The sequence below is a fragment of the Lampris incognitus genome, chromosome 3 (genome assembly GCF_029633865.1).
Source record: "Lampris incognitus isolate fLamInc1 chromosome 3, fLamInc1.hap2, whole genome shotgun sequence".
NCBI lineage: Eukaryota > Metazoa > Chordata > Actinopteri > Lampriformes > Lampridae > Lampris > Lampris incognitus.
The window spans coordinates 62,311,302-62,331,217 of NC_079213.1; the positions used below are offsets into that span (position 1 = coordinate 62,311,302).

The window sequence follows — 19,916 nt, forward strand, 5'->3', positions numbered from 1 at the left end:
ATTATTTCATCTCACAAATAATACAGAGAAGAATTAATTTTATGGGGCATCTAGGTGGCGTGGCGGTCTATTCCGTTGCCTACCAACGCGGGAAACGCCGGTTCGAGTCCCCGTGTTACCTCCGGCTTGGTTGGGCGTCCCTACAGACACAATTGGCCATGTCTGCGGGTGGGAAGCCGGATGTGGGTGTGTGTCTTGGTTGCTGCACTAGTGCCTCCTTGGGTAGGTCGGGGTGCCTGTTTGGGGGGGGGGACTGGGGGGATAGCATGATCCTCCCATGCGCTACATCCCCTTGGTGAATCTGCTCACTGTCAGGTGAAAAGAAGCGGCTGGCGACTCTGCATATACGGGAGGAGGCATGTGGTAGTCTGTAGCCCTCCCCAGATCGGCAGAGGGGGTGGAGTGGACATCAGGACGGCTCAGAACAGTGGGGTAATTGGGGATACAATTAGGGAGAAAAAGGAGGATAAAATCCAAAAAAAGAATTAATTTCATATGTATAACAACAAACATATTATAGTGAATTCGAGGGGCAACTGGGAATCACAGAAGCTGGGACGCGAACCCGGGTCTCCCGTACCACGGGTGACTACATTAACCAGTCAACTAAAGGGTCCGACCCGTTAGCCAAGGGCTAGCGGGTCTAGTCATCCGTGGTCGTTACAATATCTTGGTCCCAGTCCATTTCTGTTGTGTGAACAAGAGACGTTCAGTTTCTGACAATATGGAGTTGCAGTTCATTTTGGAAAATCCGTGTCTCTGTTGACTGAGAAAGTCCTGCGGTCTCATTTATAAAAAAAATGCGTAAGATCCTCACTAAAAAGTGTACGTGTGCACAAAAGCCGAAAATGGCATGCACTAAAAAAAAAAAAAAGGACTTGAATGTGTGGGAGGCGTCATTATGCAGTCTGGCTTCAGTTCACCACCTCACCATATCTATGTTCGCGTACAGGTGTGCACATTCTCCCGTCAAGTTTGTTTTTACAGAGCACGAATTTTGCATGGGAAGTGGCATGCGCCTCTTTCAGGCTCCGTTTTGTGCTTACGTAACGGTTATAATTTTAAAAATTAAACCCCTGGTTCCTTCACTATGCTCCCCCTCCGCATCTGCATCTGTCCCTTTTTACTTCATATACTTATTCCTGACAGACGTCATATTAAAGAGGAAAATCTAAAACAACAGATTGATGAGGCAAATCACAGAGGAAACAGGGGCAGGGACGAGGAAACGGGGGCAGATCATGTGTGTGTGCAAATGTGTGTGTGCATGTACATTTCCATGTGCATCCATATTCATATGTGGGTGTAAGAGCATCGCTCGGTACCAGCGTATTCAGCAACAGCAGATGACTGACAGACTGCAGGGGAGTATTCACAGAGAACACAATGATCGGTGAGGTAGGAGCAAAGCCATATTTTGCCAAAAAAAAAGGCCTCGAGTTCAGTTTCTGACAGTGTCTGAGTCCCCAAAAACAGCAGAAATGTTGTGGCAGAGAGACGGGGCTTTGAAACAGAGGGCCCTGCCAGTGTCTCTCGGCTGGCGTGAGTACTCAGGCTGCTGAGTTTGCAGTAACTTGGGTATTTTTAAGTGCAGACTGAGGGCAGCTGGAAAGTAATGCAAGGCAATTGGTGTTCCTGGAGGAGAGCGACAACACTTCTTATATGTTGGTTAAGGAGAGGGGGACAGAATCCTGGAGATACCTTCCAGTATGTATCTAGGATGCGTGGGATGCTGTTTTAATGTGTTCGTTTTTGATTGAATCCTTCATTTTTTTATGTTTGAGGAGAACGATCTTCATTGTGCCCTCCCACCTGGAATTTTCCAACCATTTGTCGTTTCCAGAACCAAAATCCTTGAGTCACTTATTTCACTTCCAGTCTCTCCCATGTGTGTAAAGAATAGGTTCATCTTTTGTTTTGAGCCCGGACCTCATTAAAAAGTTGTCCGGCATCACGTTGTTCAGTATTGAGAAATTTGCCACTTTGCTGAATCTGGCCTTTGAAACAACTCAGTGGGGCAGTTGCATACAAAAGCCATGATGTATCCGCTTTTTGAAGACGGGAGGCTCACGGCACAGTTAGATAGTTCTTTGTTTGTTTTATGTTATTTCAGAATATGTTTTGATTATGAGCAAAATCCGATATGCCGGCAAGCTCCCCAATCCATAGTCTTCACGTGACGTCACATTCATATTGGAACGACCACCTGGTGGGCAAAACACTTCCCAAACGGCAGCATTATTGACCCATTCAGAACGAAAATACATATAACTGTCTGTACTTTTGTAAGCTTTCATCTTGGCAGGAGTGTAAGGAGAGGGATTCTCCACGAGATATATGTAAACATCGCCAAATTGGAGCTCTGGCAGGGACTTCGCTGTTTTTAGAGACTGAAATACTACGGCGGGTGCTGTATATGGATCGCAAGTGCCCAAAACTTGCAGTTTGTTAATATATCTTTGTTTTTCTTCTTTCGTAAGGTGATCCAAATAGTCATTGCTTGGAACAGCTGGAAAATTGACAGGTCTGTGCTGCTGCTCTACTGAGTTTCCACTGTTGGCCGCCATGCTGGAACTTTGTTTTGCCCGCCACTGTCACGTGACTGAAAACTGTGGATAAATCGGTGTTTTTGAAGGCTCCAGCAATTTCCCCCATTTGACTGTACTGAAGCCCAGTGAGAAGTTTTAAGTTTCCCAAAACTGTAGCAGTTAATTCTGTTTTTGTGTATATGATTCTAAATGAGGCACAGTGGCGCAGTGGTTAGCGGGGTCGCCTCACAGCAAGAAGGTCCTGGGTTAGAAAACCCCGGTTTAGTCCAACCTTGGGGGTCGTCCCGGGTCGTCCTCTGTGTGGAGTTTGCATGTTCTCCCCGTGTCTGCGTGGGCTTCCTCCGGGTGCTCCAGTTTCCTCCCACAGTCCAAAGACATGTAGGTCAGGTGAATCGGCCGTACTAAGTTGTCCCTAGGTGTGAATGTGTGTGTGTGTGTGTGTGTGTGTGTGTGTGTGTGTGTGTGTGTGTGTCGGCCCTGTGATGGACTCGCAGCCTGTCCTGGGTGTCCCCCCGCCTGCCGCCCAGTGACTGCTAGGTTAGGCTCCAGCTTCTTGCGACTCGAATTCAGATAAGCGGCTTGGGTAATGGATGGATGGATGGACGAGTCCTTTGGGGTTAAACCGCACAGCCATTGAAGTTAGGGGGAGTGGCCTGACAAAGAGTTAATGGGGGGGGGGTAACAATCAATCCTAACTCACTACTGAGAGATCGACATGTCGCTCATGTTTTGCCCTCAGGTGGAGACAAAGACACGTTAGTCAGCTCTTCGGAAGAAGACTCGGACGATACTTCCATTCCCTCCAATGAAGAACGTAAGGTAGGCCACTGACAGGGCCGTTGCCAGAAGGCCCAGGAATGCTCTGTTCATGGATGTCCCCCGCTGTGTGACACTGTCAATTCCAGTGTAAAGAATTAGACAAATATTGCTGCACAGGTTTTCAGTGTGAGTCACAAAAGGAAATAGTGTATGCAGCGTGCTCAAAATTTTGCAGAATGTGTGTTGCACATTTATGGATATTTACAACCAGTAAATCTGTCACAAGCTTGCAGGTTGTGTTGCAGACTTGAAGCACGCTGCACACACAGGTTTTGTTCTTCAGCTTCATGGACTGGCATGCACATTTGTACATTTGTGTGACAGGTTTGCAGTTCAAGTTACAACCTCACATCTTTTAATGCAAGTACGACAAGTTGTAGTTTAATTTTCCGTAGGGGTATACTGTCAAAAAAACTGCAGACTTTCTAAATGACTTGAAAAGGAAATACTGATTAAAACTGACGGTAGCGTACTCGTTCATTTTACAAAATGTAGTTGATACATTTGCAGATGGTTTGCTATGATAAGAAAAAGCAAAAAATACTATACTATAAAAAAACAAGATTGTAAGTTGTGTCACAAATACATGATTTGCTTTTTAAATTTAGATTTTTTTGGGGGGAAGGGGGTTCCCCCTTTTTCTTCCCAGTTGTTCCTTCGGCAGTCCATCAAAAACGATGATGACTGTGATGCAGCTGAAGCTCGGGAAGCACGCCTGTGGGCCATCGGGCTGCATTAGAGACACAATATCGTGCACATGTCACAGACGAATGTTGTTTGAGTTGGTCCGTTACAAGCTCTCCTCAAAAGTGCTTTTCTCATCAAACTCTCCTCACATCACGCCTTGCACAGTAGTTAAGACAGGCGGTGTCGTGCCCCCCCACCCAACAGTCTCTCTCTGGACCTCATAACCCATTCCTAAGCGGTACACCATAGTGCAACGGGCTCAGTAGATAAAGAGGTTGCCCCATAGTGACAGCTTACTTGTCAAGTGATGTCACCAGGGAGTATCCACACACTGGTGGGCCTGCGTACCGCACGTCTAGGTGCCAGACCTCCTCCGAGTCCCTTGTAGTTCAGCCAGGGTCCAAGGTGTACCCAATTACCATGTGTTAAGGAGGCACTACATAGGGCTTACTGTTGGAGAGGCTCTGTACTGGCAGGGTGAGACTTACGTACTCAGCTCTCCTGTTAGCATTTCTGCTAGCCAGTGGTGAAGGTTGAGAGTGAGATGTGACAGGCACAGAACACTACACTAACACACTAGACACTTCACAACAACCCCGCTTCTTACAGAAAAATGTCGGACACACAATCATACTTGGCCAATTACCGCACTCTTCCAAGCTGTCCCAGTCGCTGCTCCACCCCCTCTGCCGATCCGGGGAGGGCTGCAGACTTCCACATGCCTCCTCCGATACATGTGGAGTCGCCAGCCACTTCTTTTAACCTGACAGTGAGAAGTTTCACTAGGGGGATGTAGTGCATGGGAGGATCATGCTATTCCCCCCAGTCCCCCCCCCCCCGAACAGGCACCCCAACCGACTGGAGGAGGCGCTAGTGCAGCAATACCAGGACACATACCCACATCCAGCTTCCCACCTGCAGACATGGCCAATTATGTCTGTAGGGACGCCCGACCAAGCTGGCGGTAACACAGGGATTCGAACCGGCAATCCCCGTGTTGGTAGGCAACAGAGTAGATCACTACATTACCCGGACACCCCCGTAAATTTACAGATTAGTGTCAGACATTTGTTTATTTGTCTTGGTAGTTTGCGAGTCAAGTCACAACCTCGCACTCCTCATAATAAAACATGCATTCATTGTACAAGTAGAGCTACCCTATGTTACACGCCTTATCATTTAGGTACAACTACCTCATTATACTGGTATACACAGGTACAGTTGAGATTGGCAGTAATTTATGCCCAGACAGAAGCAGTATCCCGCGGTTAGATCACAAAGACATTTTGCCGTCAGACATGGCAAACTTCTCTTAGTTACTGTGTTACGCAGTTATGCTGTCATCGGTGTTCTTTGCCTTTCTGACCAATCAAGTTGGCAGACCATTGCGTGTGCACACGGCCATGGATGATCAGAGGGTAATCAATATGTAAAACTTTATTTACATATTGATTTCAATTTGCTTTCCTTTGGCCACCGCTGACCAATAACAAGATGGTAGATTGTCTGCAGGGGGAGCCACCGCCACCGTGCTTTCATGAATGAGCTCAGAGTACCGCGGTGTTGGTTTTGCATTGGCGCAATGCTGGTAGGAATCAGGAACAATCAGTAACAATTTATTTGTCACTTCATCTTATGTATGCGTACGTACACAAAAGAAACAAAATTCCGTTTCCCCCAGCCCACAGCAGTGCAACACAAGACAAAAACACACATCCAAAAACCTCCAAAAACAACACAACCAAAAACGTACAAAAACAGAGAGAACAAAGAAAAAACAGCCAACAACACAGTCCACCCAGTGCAACACAGTCCGAAAACTCCACCGTCCACAGAACCAACGTCAGCCAGGATGACTGTCGGAACTGCCGGTCTGCATGGGCTAGTGGTTAGCTTAGCCTGCCCCGCTTCCGCGTCCTGTCAGACCACCCTTGGTGTGTCCTCTTCAGGCAAGCTCCAGGCAGGGCCGTGGTCCTTGGGCCCATCGGATGTAGCAGACCAGGCTCCCTTAGCCGATCCAACGCCAGCTGTCCAGCCAGACACCTTCGACACACCTCCCCCGCACTCCACACGACAACACAAAGGCATAATGCAGACAAAAACACTGCACAGTCGACGCTAGGCGAGGCCACCACCAGACCGCCTCGGTGTTTCCTCTCGGGCGGGGCCGTGGGCTAGCAGTAGTTACTAGTAGTAGTTACTGCTGAGTTTCATTAATATGGTCCACTCTGTCTGCTCTGAGTCTAGTTTAGCCACACGGTCAAAGTTGGCCTCAGACTCCCTCAGGTACAGTACATCTCTGTCTTATAGTTAGTCACCTGTTTGTCCTAAACAGAAATTGTTACGCTTGAATCTTAATGTCAGAGGCAAAAAGCATGTTCTGTGGCTTGCTGACTCGTTGGTTGACTCTGTTCTCAGGACATCATGGTGGGCTCCATGTACCAGGCGAAAATCCCTCCTCTCTGCCCATACAGCTACCAGGAGAGAGGTAAGCACCACAACACCTTCTCTGCCCAGGCGTCTGGGTGAATATACAAATACAGTGCCTGCAGTGATCATAATGGTGAATGCTGAGAATTTTCTCCCATGAGGGATTAACAGTTTACCAAAAGAAAAACAATGATTGTTTTGGACACCGATGATAAAAACTATTTGATGAAGTCATGTGTTTCTGGTGTTGATTTAAAAAAAAAAAGATTTTAGCAGAGTTAAACATGTTAAAATTGTATTTTGTATCAAGAGTCTTCATGAAACTTCTCAAATACACTGAATTAAAGTGCTTCATTTTATAATCTTCTCCTTCTCGTCTCCTCTTTCTCATCTTCCTTTTCTGCACTTCGTATGCTCCCTTCCACCTGCTGTCCTTTTTTCTCATCCCCCTCTTTCCCACTTGACACACTTATATGCTGCCCCACTTTTCTTCCCCTTCCCCATCTCCATCTTCTCACAATTTATCCCCTGCCACTGCCCCTACTCTCTCTCTCTCTCTCCCCCCCTCTCTCCCCCCCCCCCAACCTCTCTCCAGCCCATGAAAGTAAAGACCAGTTGCTATGGAGTCCAAGGGTGCTACCGATGCAGGAGGTGGAGGAGTTCCTGCTGTGTGCTCAGAGGCTGGGTGGCCAGGAGATGGCAGCACAAACACAGATACCAGTGGACACCGTCCGTGACAACGAACAGGTAATACCAGCCCCCATTACCCCGTTGGCCTTGAAAAGAGAGAGGCTGACTATGCTGCTTCCTTCTCTGGCAGTGGGAGGAAGTTGGGCTCAAACTGTGAGCTGCATTTGGGCCTGTGTTGTGTCCACCCATGTTGCTAAAGAGTCCTTGAGCAAGTTGGCAACCCAACAACTCCCTCTCAGAGGGCTGCATTGCTTGTGAAGGAAAATTGTGTCCGTGTGCATGTTGGAGGAATATGCAGTAAGACCAGCCCCGCATACCTTGTGCAAATTTCAGCAAATAAAATTATCTTTCCAGTAACTCTACCCCCCACCATCACTTTTTGTTATTTCTTCAGACTTCGAGGCCCTTTAGCGGTTTCCTGTGCTGGTACATACTGTACTTTATAATTTAAGAAAAATATTATTTTGGTAGTTCGTTAAAGTCTCTGTAAAACCCATTAATAATAATAATAATAATAATAATAATAATATACATTTTCTTTGTAGAGTGCTTTCCACAGTACTCGGAAGCTTTACTTATGTTAAAATAAACATAAAAACAACACACCAAAAACATAAAACAAACAACATTATTCACACATTAAAAGCAATTCTGAAGAGGTGAGTTTTGATTGATGATTTAATATGGACAGATCGGCACAATCTCTGATATGTGGAGGAAGTTCCAGAGGGAGGGGGCAGAAGGCTGTGTCACCCCGGGTCTGGTGCTTGGTCCTGTGTGGTGGAGACAGGAGGTTGGCATCTGAGAAACGAAAGCCGCGGGAAGGATTATGGTAGTGGGGCAGGTCGGTGAGGTATGAGGGGCTTTGTGAGTGAGAAGGACTTTGAATTGGATCCATTGTGGGACATGGAGCCAGTGGAGGTTCGGGAGGACAGGAGTCATATGGTCACGGCTGCTGGAGTGGGTGAGCAGGCAGGCAGCAGAGTTGTAGATATACTGGAGTTTGTTTAGGACTTTGGATGATGAGCTGTAGGGAATGCTGTTGCAATAGTCAGTTCTGGATGTGATGTAATGAAGGCATGGATCAAGGTTTCAGCAGCAGAGAAGGAGAGTAATGGGCGGAGATGAGTCATGTTTTCAGATGGAAAAAGACAGTTCTAGGGCCTCATTTATAACCATTGCATACACACAAAACGGAGCCAGAAAGAGGTATACACCACTTCCCATGCAAAATTTGTGATTAAAACAAACTATAACAAACTTGACGGGAGAATTGGTACCCCTGTACGTCAACACAAATGGTGAGGTGGTGAATCAAAGCCAGATTGTATAATGATGCCTCTCACACATTTAAGTGTGATTTTATTTATCTATTTTTGCTGCACGCCATTTTCAGCTTTTGTGCACATGTGCACTTTTATTAAGGATCATATGCACTGTTTTATAAATGAAACCCCTGGTGATTTGATTGACATGGTGTTCAAAGGAGACGTTGCTGTTGAAAATGATACCAAGGTTGCAGATGTGTGGGGAGGGACAGTGAGTGGAGTTATCAATGGTGAGGCAGAAGTTTTGAGTGGTTTTGTCAAGGGATTTGGGTCTGATGATGATCATGTCAGATTTATTACAATTTAGTTTGAGGAAGTTTGCTTACATCCAAGATATTATTTCAGTGAGGCAGTTGGTCAGACTGGAGTAAGGTGTAGTGGTGATAGATTTAGTAGAGATGTAGAGCTGGATGTCATCAGCATAACAGTGGAAGTGGAGACCATGACAATGTGTGATGTTACCAAGGGGGAGCATGTAAAGGATGAACAGGGGAGGACCAAGGACCGAACCCTGGGGGACGCCTTGGGACAGAGGAGCAGTGAAAGAGGTGCAGCTGTTGATGTTGATGAACTGTTGTCCGTTTGTGAGATATGACTTTAGCCAGGAGAGGGCAGCGCTGGTGATGTTGAGGGAGGATTCAAGGTGAGAGAGAAGAATGGTTTGGCTGATGGTGTAGAAAGCTGTATTGAGGTTGAGGAGGATGAGAAGGCTAAGGTGGCCAGAGTCTGCGGAGAGGAGGAGGTCGTTAGTGACTAAGGAGGGCTGTTTCTGTGTTATGAGCGGAAACCAGATTGAAATGGTTTGAACAAGTCGTTGAGAAGGTGAACTTTCAGTTGGGAGGTGACAACAATTTCCAGTATTTTTGACAGAAAGGGGAGATTGGAGGCCGGAAATTGCTCATGATATCAGGGTTGAGCCCAGGTTTTTTGAGGGTGGGGTGAAGCAGCCAGTCTAAGTGTATGAGGGACCGAACCAGAGCTGAAAAACGAGTTAATGATATCTGTGATGAGTGAGGAGATAGCTGTTTTTAATGGGGGCCAGCTGATCAAGACAGATGGAGAGTGAGTCATTATAATAATAATAATTGGCAAGATCGGAGGGATTATCAGACAGTGGGGGAGGAGAGGCAGAGATTTTACTGGCAAGAGAGGCAGAAAGAGCTGAGGGGGAGATAGATTTGAGATTTCTGGAGGATATTATAAGTTTGACTTTTGGGATGGGGATAGGGATGTGGAAAGTGGAAATCTGGAAAATGTGAAGGGAGGTGCACAGAGAGAGTTGTCGATGGGGGGGGGGCACCTTAATGAGGAGCGCCACCTGGTGATTCCACCCAATAGCAAAATGTTTTTACAATCATCATAAAATACCTTAAAGGCCGCTGTTCCACACCATTACAGATTCTACCTTTAATATCATACAGACCTCCTTAATATTTGAAACCAGGTTTTTGTGAGCGGTACACATGCATATTTGTATAGGTATATTTACAGCTCACAGAGACAATTGCAGATTCATTACACAGATCTCAGCAGAGAGTCTTTATGCATGCTCAATAATCCAGGTAAGGAAATCACAGAAAGTTGAATCAGTTCATCTGGACACAACGTTTAGTGACAGACACGTTTCATCACTCATCTAAGTGACCTCTTCAGTCTCAGCTGACTGCAGGTGTCCCACCCTTATAAACAATACAGTGGCATAATGACCGAAACCAACGACCAGTGTCATATGCAAATATGGGTGTGACCATGAACTACAGTTACAATGGCCACGTGTACTGTACACAGATTGGGGAATGTTTGCAATCACAGCATTGTAAGATGGTGACAGAGGTGGGGATACCTGCAGTCAGTTGAGACTGAAGAGGTCACTTATATATGAGTGATGAAACGTATCTGTCACTAAACGTTCTGTCCAGATCAGGGACGGGCAACTTTGATAATATAGAGCAGTGGTTCCCAACCTTTTTCTCAAGGGACCCCTAGTTTACCATTGTATACACTGAGGACCCCCCCCACCCCCACCCATGTACAATTACAAAAAAAAGGGGGGGGCAAAACTCCCTGGGTTGACCCACCGTCTCAGGGTGTTTAGCAGTCTGGTGTTGCTGCAGTTTGCAGGGTTTCATACTTTCATTTGCCAATTTGTCACCGCAGATGACACATTCAGTTCTAACTTTGTCCATTGCCTCTATGAAGCCAAGCTCAATATAACTGTGTTGGTAATTCCTCTTCTTTTTCTTTTTAAGAAATTCAGCATTCTCTTCCCTGATGCTTGGCCATTTTTGCATCCGCCTTTTTTTTCCTTTTTCCTTTTTTTTTCCTGTGTGCTAGTTAATTTAGCCAGCTTGCTCTGTTAGTTTAGCTCCGTGAATACTGCTGGTGTTCACATCTACACGCGCTCTTATCCTCGTGAGATTTTTTCAAGTATATGTCTTTATTCTACTACTACTTTCGGCTGCTCCCATTAGGGGTTCGCCACAGCGGATCATTCGTTTCCATTTCTACCTGTCTTCTGCATCTTCCTCTGTCACACCAGCCACCTGCATGTCCTCCCTCACCACATCCATAAACCTCCTCTTCGGCCTTCCTCTTCTCCTCTTCCCTGGCAGTTCCATATTCAGCATCCTTCTCCCAATATACCCAGCATCTCTCCTCCACACATGTCCAAGCCATCTCAATCTTGCCTCTCTTGCTTTGTCTCCAAACCGTCCAACTTGAGCGGTCCTTCTAATATACTCATTCCTAATCCTGTCCTTGTTCGTCACTCCCAGTGATAATCTTAGCATCCTCAACTCTGCCCCCTCCAGCTCCACCTGTCTTTTCATCAGTGCCACTGTCTCCAAACCATTTAACATAGCTGGTCTCACAACCATCTTGTAAACCTTCCCTTTAACTCTTGCTGGTACCCTTCTGTCACAAATCACTCCTGACACTCTCCTCCACCCACTCCACCCTGCCTGCACTCTCTTCTTCACCTCTCCTCTGCGCTCCCCGTTACTTTGGGCAGTTGACCCCAAGTATTTAAACTCATATACCTTCGTCACCTCCACTGCTTGCATCCTCACCATTCCACTGTCCTCCCTCTCATTCACGCATAGGTATTCTGTCTTGCTCCTACTGACTTTCATTCCTCTTCTCTCTAGTGCATACCTCCACCTCTCAAGGCTCTCCTCAACCTGCACCTTACTCTCGCTACAGATCACAATGTCATCCGCAAACATCATCGTCCATGGTGACTCCTGCCGGATCTTGTCCGTCAACCTGTCCATCACCATGGCAAACAAGAAATAGCTCAGAGCCGATCCTTGATGTAATCCCACCTCCACCTTTTTGTATATAGGCGGTCTCAGCTGTCTCAATTTGTTTTTCTAATTCAATTTGTTTAGCCATATTCCGTTTTTTCTTAAAAGAGGCATGCTGAATGACATGTCCTCTTAGGAAGGCTTTCATGGCTTACCATGCTGTTCCCATTGATGGGGATGTTAGTAGATTAGTTTCCTTATAGGGGTTTATTTGGGCTTTTAAGGATTCTCTGAAGCCAGCATCCAGAAGAAGGCTTGAATTCATCCTCCATCCTGGAGTCCTATTCAACTTGTTAAAGGGTAGAATGCTGACCATTACATGAGCGTGGTCTGAAATGTGAATACTACCAATAATAGAGGATATTGCAGAGGACACAACGGAGTCTGAGATAAAGAGGTAATCAATCCTAGAGAGTGTGCCATGAGGTGGGGAGTAGTATGTATATTCTCTGGAAGTTGGATTATGTAGGCGCCAGTCATATATGTATTTTATACATATATGACTGACAGCCTTAAACTCAAGAAGGCTTCGCGATGCCCCCGTGGAGTTTGGCGTCCCCTAGTGGGGGCAAGCTTGTGACCGTGCACTTCCACCAGTGGGATACTGCAACCCCATCACTAAATTAATTAATTATAGCTATTAATTTTTAAAAAAATTATAATATGTATACATATATATGTATATATATATATGTATATATATATATATATATATATATATATATATATATATATATATATATATATATATATATATATATATATTCCTGAGTGATATACCATTATTTCAGTGCAATGAGGTCTCAAAAATCATCATTCAATAATGGTACAAAAGTTAACATTCACACTGAGTGCAACAACTAATATTCATGTTTGTCGTGCATTTCTTCTCTGCCCTCCCATTCAAATAAACAAGCATTTCGCTCAAAATGGACTGCATTTTATGTAGCGCTCTTCTAGTCTACCGACCACTCAAAACGCTTTTTTATAACGTATGACTCACATTCACTCATTCACACACACATACACTGATGGAGCCATTGAAACTCACCCACAGCCATGTTCTCACCTCCAAGAGCTTTAGCCATCTCTACTGCACATGGCATCACCGTTTCGCCATCTGACAAGGGCTTCTTTGCTTTAGCAAGCTCAAGGGAAACAGCATAGGACGCCATGAGAGAGGACTCCTGTGTAGATGTGGCTTTGGTGAAAAGGCTCTGCTGCCGATGTATTTTGCCTTTGAGGTCAGTGATGATGGTGGCTCTGGCACCTCCGGTGTACATGCCATATTTGATTTTGGTTTTTTAATTTTTTTTTTGTGGCATTTTCCACCTTTTATTCAATAGCGACAGTTGGGAGAGACAGGAAAGGCAGGGGAGAGAGAGGGGATGGCATGCAGCAAAGGGCCCGGGCTGGATTCGAACCCAGGCTGCTGTGGTAAGGACTCAGCCTTATGTGGTACGCACTCTACCAGGTGAGCCACCGGGGCACCCCCCATATTTGTCTTTGTGCGTGGTATTGTAGTGGCGACTCAAGTTGAAATCCTTCGTGGCTGATTTTGTTCCCAGGCACACTAGACACACAGGTTTGCCTTTGAATTCCATAAAAAGGGCGGCACGATGGCGCAGTGGTTAGCGGGGTCGCCTCACAGCAAGAAGGCCCTGGGTTCGAGCCCCGGGGTAGTCCAACCTTGGGGGTCGTCCCGGGTCGTCCTCTGTGTGGAGTTTGCATGTTCTCCCCGTGTCTGCGTGGGTTTCCTCCGGCTGCTCTGGTTTCCTCCCACAGTCCAAAGACATGTAGGTCAGGTGAATTGGCCGTGCTAAATTGTCCCTAGGTGCGAATGTGTGTGTGTTGGCCCTCTGATAGCATCGTGACCTGTCCAGGGTGTCTTCTCCGCCTGCTGCCCAATGACTGCTGGGATAGGCTCCAGTATCCCCGCGACCCTGAGAGCAGGATAAGCGGTTTGGATAATGCATGGATGGATGGATGGAAAAAGATATTCTGTTTCCCATCTTGCCTGGAAGACACGGTTCTCTAGGTCGTTTTCTTTTTTTTGCCACTCGTGTCTCTCCTCATCACGTGTCATTGTGGAAGAGGCCTGCCGAGACCAAGACGAGACCATGTGCAAACAGATGCTTGGCTACAGGCCTCTTGTGTTTCGAGGGAGCGCCCTCTATCAGTGGACAGTATAATTATAATTGGGATCCGGTTCAATGTAGTCAAATGGCCTGCTTGCTTCCAACGCCTGCGAGGCCAACAATATACTGGTATTTGGAAAGTGACCCATGGCCCGTACTGAGTGAGGATGGGGACTGAATTCCGGGCCGTCAGTTGCCCGTGTCTGGTCCAGAAGAACTGATTCAACTTTCTGTGATCTCAGCAAAGAATAATCGTGAAACCAAAATTCCATATGAATTAAGTAAAAATCCATCTAGTGAACATGAATGGTATTTCAGTTTGCGGTTGTGCAGTGGCTGATTAATTCAAACTGTTAGGGGCCGTTCTTGTGTTGGTTATAATTTCCTTACAGACTGCCCACTTCACTGTTTCCAGGAGAATAAAAATATCAAGAGCACTGTGTCCTCTCATCCCCATCCATGTCTCTGAGGAGTGAATTGCATTTGGCAGGTGAAATCCATAAATCTGCTTCCAGTGTGGGAACACGGCGGCGCGAATTCACATTTGCGGCGGCCTCATCCAGTACCGTCCATGCAGTGTCTTTGTCCATGTCTGCGTTTAAGTTTTGTCTTCGTTTGATCGCTGGGAGAGCTTGGTCTGCTGCGTCGGGCCCAGGGACCACGGCCCTGCCTGGAGCTGCGATCGAGGAGGTAACACCGAGGGCGGTCTGACAGGGCACAGAAGCAGGGCAGGCTAAGCTAACTGCTAGCCCATGCAGACTGGCAGTTCCGATAACACTAAGGGTGGTCTGGCGGTGGCCTCACCTGCAATTGGTAGTGTTTTTGGTGTCGTCGTGTGGAGTGCGGGGAGGTGTGTCGATGATGTCTGGCTGGGAGAGCTGGTGTTGGATCAGCTGTGGGAGCCTGGTCTGCTGCGGCTGGTGGGCCCAAGGACCACGGCCCCTGCCTGGAGCTGCGCCTGAGAAGGAAGCACCGAGGGCGGTCTGACATAGGGTTGCCAACCGTTCCTTAAAATAAGGAATAATTCCTTATTATATATAAAATATATATATAAATTATGTATGTGTGTGTGTGTGTGTGTGTGTGTGTGTGTGTGTGTGTGTGTGTGTGTGTGTGTGTAGTGTAAGGCACATTATATCTGTTATGCCCGCGCCCCCCCATCCATCCAACCCCTGTCCCGTGTTCCTTATTTCCATTTCAAGGAGTTGGCAACCCTAGTCTAACAGGATGCGAAAGCAGGGCAGGCTAAGCTAACTTCTAGCCCATGCAGACCGACAGTTCCAACAGGCCTCCTGGCTCGCATTCGTTCCCTTGGACAGTGATTTTTTTTTGTTTTGTTTTGATAAATGTGTAGTATGTGTGTTCTTGAAGTTCTTGGATATGTGTTTTTGTCTTTGTACTGCTGTGGGCTGGGGGAAACGATATTTTGACAAATAAAGTGTTCCTGATTCCTGATAATTTCCTTACAGACTGCCCACTTCACTGTTTCTAGGAGAATAAAAATATCAAGAGGTCCTCTCACCCCCATCCATGTCTCTGAAGAGTGACTTGCATTTGTCAGGTGAATCCATACAGGATCAGAGCTCACCTGGATTCACGTGGACAGTGTGTTTTTAGCCGAGAGCTCATGTGCAACAGAAATTTTGTGACCCTCACTACAGATGTGGAAGTCGTTTTACAGTCGTTTTTTTTTTTCTTCTGAAGGTTGTGTCTTTTAGCCTCAACCCCTGCCTGTTCTGTTTTGCTCCCAGGCGCTGTATGAACTAGTTAAATGCAACTTCAATGCCGAAGAGGCCCTGAGACGATTACGCTTCAATGTGAAAGTATTCAGTGGTAAGATCTTCCTTCTTCCCCTGCCCTCGACATTGTACGTAGTGATGAAGCAGCTCCGACGTGTCATCAGTCAGGGACAGTGGCTAGCAGCCATTATTGACTCTCCATGAACTCCTCCTTTGCCCCCACTTCGGTTTTTTTAGATTTGAATGATATTTACAAATGGAGTTAGATAATGTTCCCATAGCACTCATGTTTTCAATGTCAGGCTTCAGATTCATCTGCTTCACCCCAGACCTGATCTGTGGTTACAAACCAAGGCTGCAACTTGCCATGATTAACATTAGGGGGCGTCTGTGTAGTGTAGCGGTCTATTCCGTTGTCTACCAACACAGGGATTGCCGGTTCGAATCCCCGTGTTACCTCCAGCTTGGTCGGGCATCCCTACAGACACAATTGGCCATGTCTGCAGGTGGGAAGCCGGATGTGGGGTATGTGTCCTGGTTGCTGCACTGGCGCCTCCTCTGGTCGATTGGGGTGCCTGTTCTGGGGGAAGGGGGAACTAGGGGGAATAGCATGATCCTCCCACGCGCTACGTCCCCCTGGGCGAAAAACTCCTCACTGTCAGGTGAAAAGAAACGCCTGGTAACTCCACATGTATCAGTGGAGGCATGTGGTGGTCTGCAGCCCTCCCCGGATTGGCAGAGGGGGTGGAGCAGCGACCGGCATGGCGCAGAAGAGTGGGGTAGTTGACAGGATACAATTGGAGAGAAAAAGATGGAAAAAAACAAGCTAAAATCAAGGGCAAACAACATTTAGTATAAATAAGTGAGGTAGTAAAAATGATGATGAGACAATAAAAGACAGCGACGGCTTTTAAAGTTCAAATAGTGCATGGAATTATTGCACATAGTTGTCGATATTGCGGTGGCTTTAGATTGTTAAATGAAAAAAAAAACTCAGAAAAAACCCTAACTAAAACTGAACATTTGTGATGAATAAGAATTGATCCAAAGCTGAGAAGAATCACAACTACACCCCTGCTCTGCTTTCTCCTCGGTAGAAGAATTGTGTGCCTGGAGTGAAGAGGAGTGTAGGAACTTTGAACAGGGCTATCGAGCTTATGGAAAGAATTTTCACCTTATTCAGGCCAACAAGGTAAGTGCTTTCAAATCAAAAATTCAAACACACATAAGCACGAATGTATCATCAGTGAATTTTCATATTGCGTCCCAAAACTGACCTGTCCAGACCTGCTTCATCTGACCTACCAGCTGTATGTGTACAGACTGTCTTATCTGTGTGCAGCATGCACACCGTATATGAGAAATTAATAATAGTTCCTAGGTGGTGCAGTGGTTAGCGTGGTCGCCTTGCAGCAAGAAGGTCCTGGGTTTGAGCTCCAGGGTAGTCCAACTTTGGGGGTCGTCCCGGGTCATCCTCTGTGTGGAGTTTGCATGTTCTCCCCATGTCTGCGTGGGTTTCCTCCGGGTGCTCCGGTTTCCTCCCACAGTCCAAAGACATGTGGGTCTGGGGCCTCATTCATCAATCGTTCGTACGTACAAATTTGCTCTTACACCCATGGATTTTTTTTTGCTCTCAGATTTGTCTGACAGACCAGAGTAGAACCTGGCTAACCCTGAATTTGGACACTAGTTAGTTAACACTGATGTTGCAGGCCTGAGTGATTGCTCGTTGCAAGAGGTAGACAATAGATGTTAGGGGGAAGGAATTACAGATAACCACCAGGCTTTGCTGCTACCTGCCAGACAATTTGGAGGGCTAAAAAATTCCATGGGTGTGTAAGAACAAATTTGTACATACAAACGATTGATGAATGAGGCCCCAAGTGAATCAGCCATACTAAATTGTACCTAGGTGTGAATGTGTGTGTGTTGGCCCTGTGATGGACTGGCGGCCTGTCCAGGGTGTCTCCCCGCCTGCCGCCCAATGACTGCTGGGATAGGCTCCAGCATCCCTGAGGGCAGGATAAGTGGTTTGGATAATGGATGGATGGATAATAGTTCCTGCTTCCAGCAAAAAAAATAGGCTTGTGAATAAAACATTATGATAAATGAATATTTTTTCAAGTATTTATTCCATATACACAAGTTTAGTCATTTTAGATGTGCTCTTTCCAGGTACGAACACGCTCTGTGGGGGAGTGTGTGGAGTATTACTACATGTGGAAGAAGTCGGACCGCCATGAGTACTTTACTCAACAGACCTCAGCCAAGCTTGGCCGCAAGAAGTACAGCCTGCAGTCTGGGAACATGTAAGTAGGGGCTTGGACACAAGTGACCTGGTCCTCTGGAATGAACCCATAGCTCCACCACACTGCTTGTTGGGCAAAGTTGTTATATTGGCCCCCTTTTTACATGTGGCACAAATTGCCTCTTTTGGTGGATGAATGCCTAATGGCCTGTGTTCCTGACATTGTTACACCATCCCATCATCTCATCCTTCGGATGAGACGTTAAACCTGACTCATGTCCTGACTCACTGTGGTCATTAAAGATACCAAGGCACTTATCACAAACAGTAGGGGGCTCCCCAATGTCCTGGCAAAATTCCCAACCTGGCTCTCTCCATCTGGCCACCTACTCATCCCCCCTGTGTAATTGGCTCAATGATTCCTCCCTCTCCATTTCAAGCTGATGTGTGGTGAGTGTTCTGGTCCAAAATGGCTGTTGTGCATCACCCTACTTTCAACATGAAGCACTTTGGGTGTCTAGATAAAGCGCTATATAAATGTAATCCATTATTATTATTTTTAATTTTTTAACCTACATTACAACAATGCTTGTCACTGGAAAATGAAGGCATACATGTGCAGGATGTGTGTAAATGTTTAGTTTCCCATGTTGCTCCTGCACAACACAGCTGCACATTATGGGAGATAGCCTACCTCATGCCTCTCTACTTTTCACCTGGCAGCTGTAGGCTTCTCTAGGAGAACATAACACGTGCAAAAGCACACACTTTTCCCCCCAGACCTTCCTGCAGTTGTACACTCACTCACTCATCCAGCATCGTCCTTGTGGGCATTAACTGCTCGCACTGCCTGCCCGATGACGTTGTCCCATCTGTCCCTGTCTCTTATGGCGTTGAAAATTTCAGCAATAGAGTGTCCTGTCCATACCTTTAAATGGTCCCTATACTTCATCCTGAGGCGGCCACGTCCTCGTTTACCCTCCATCTTCCCTTGTATGATGTCTCTTGTGAGAGAGCATTTTTTGTTTCGGCTAGAATGCCCAAAGAAACTCATCTTTCTTTTAACAGTGGCACCATATAGTTCTCGTTTGACGCCAAGTTGTTGTAGGATGCTTTGATTGGGATTGGTTCTTTACTCTCACCAGTTGATATTTAAGAGTCTTTGGTAGAAACACGTTTCAGCAGATTGTATTGTATCTGTATCTTTTTGTCTCAGTATCCAGCCTTCTGCCCCATATGTCACTGTAGGCCATATTATTGCCTTTAGAATTTTTATTTTTAGTTTGTTGAGTAGGTCTTTGTCTTCCCAGATATTTTTCAGTTCGATAATTTTTGTTTTTGCAATGGCAATACATGTTTGGATATCTTTGGAACAGTAGCCATCATGAGATTTCAAGGAGCCCAGATATTTGAAGTTTTCAACTCTTTCAAGTTCTTCACCCTCTATTTTGATAGGTTGGTATGTGCCTTTCCCAATGTGCATTGCTTTGGTCTTTTTTGTGTTTAATTTCATATTCTTTAGCTGGCCTTTGTTGTTTATGTTGTCAAGGAGGTCTGTTATTTCTTGATGGTTGTTTCCACAGAGACCTGTGTCGTCTGCGTATCTCAGGTTTGATATTTTTCTGCCTCCGACTTTGATTCCTGAATTCTCGACTTCTGCTTCTCTCATGATCTGTTCAGTGTAGATACTGAAGAGATGAGGAGAGAAGATGCATCCTTGACGAACGCCTTTTTGAATTTTGAAGGGGCTTATGTGGTTGTTGTTCCAACGGATAATAGCTTCTTGGTCTTTGTATAGCGATGCTATGAGTGATACGAGGTGAGGTGGAAAGCCCATATTCTCCATTGTGTCAAAGAGTTTTGCATGACTTACATTATCAGAAGCCTTACTGTAGTCTATGAAAACTATGTACCCCTCTTTTTCATTGTATTCATTAATCCTCTCAATGAGGACTTGTAATGCACATAGCATATCAGCTGTTC

At 46.0% G+C, this 19,916-nt stretch overlaps 1 protein-coding gene across 1 annotated transcript in view; it reads left to right on the plus strand.

The window, feature by feature from the left end:
• Positions 1 to 19,916, plus strand: part of mier2 (mesoderm induction early response 1, family member 2) — a 48,087-nt gene that overhangs the window by 18,659 nt on the left and 9,512 nt on the right. Inside the window, exons 4-9 of the mRNA XM_056277101.1 lie at positions 3,289 to 3,368; positions 6,474 to 6,543; positions 7,081 to 7,232; positions 15,698 to 15,779; positions 16,783 to 16,877; positions 17,861 to 17,994. Coding sequence (XP_056133076.1) covers positions 3,289 to 3,368; positions 6,474 to 6,543; positions 7,081 to 7,232; positions 15,698 to 15,779; positions 16,783 to 16,877; positions 17,861 to 17,994 — 613 coding nt within the window. The remainder of the gene's footprint in view (positions 1 to 3,288; positions 3,369 to 6,473; positions 6,544 to 7,080; positions 7,233 to 15,697; positions 15,780 to 16,782; positions 16,878 to 17,860; positions 17,995 to 19,916) is intronic.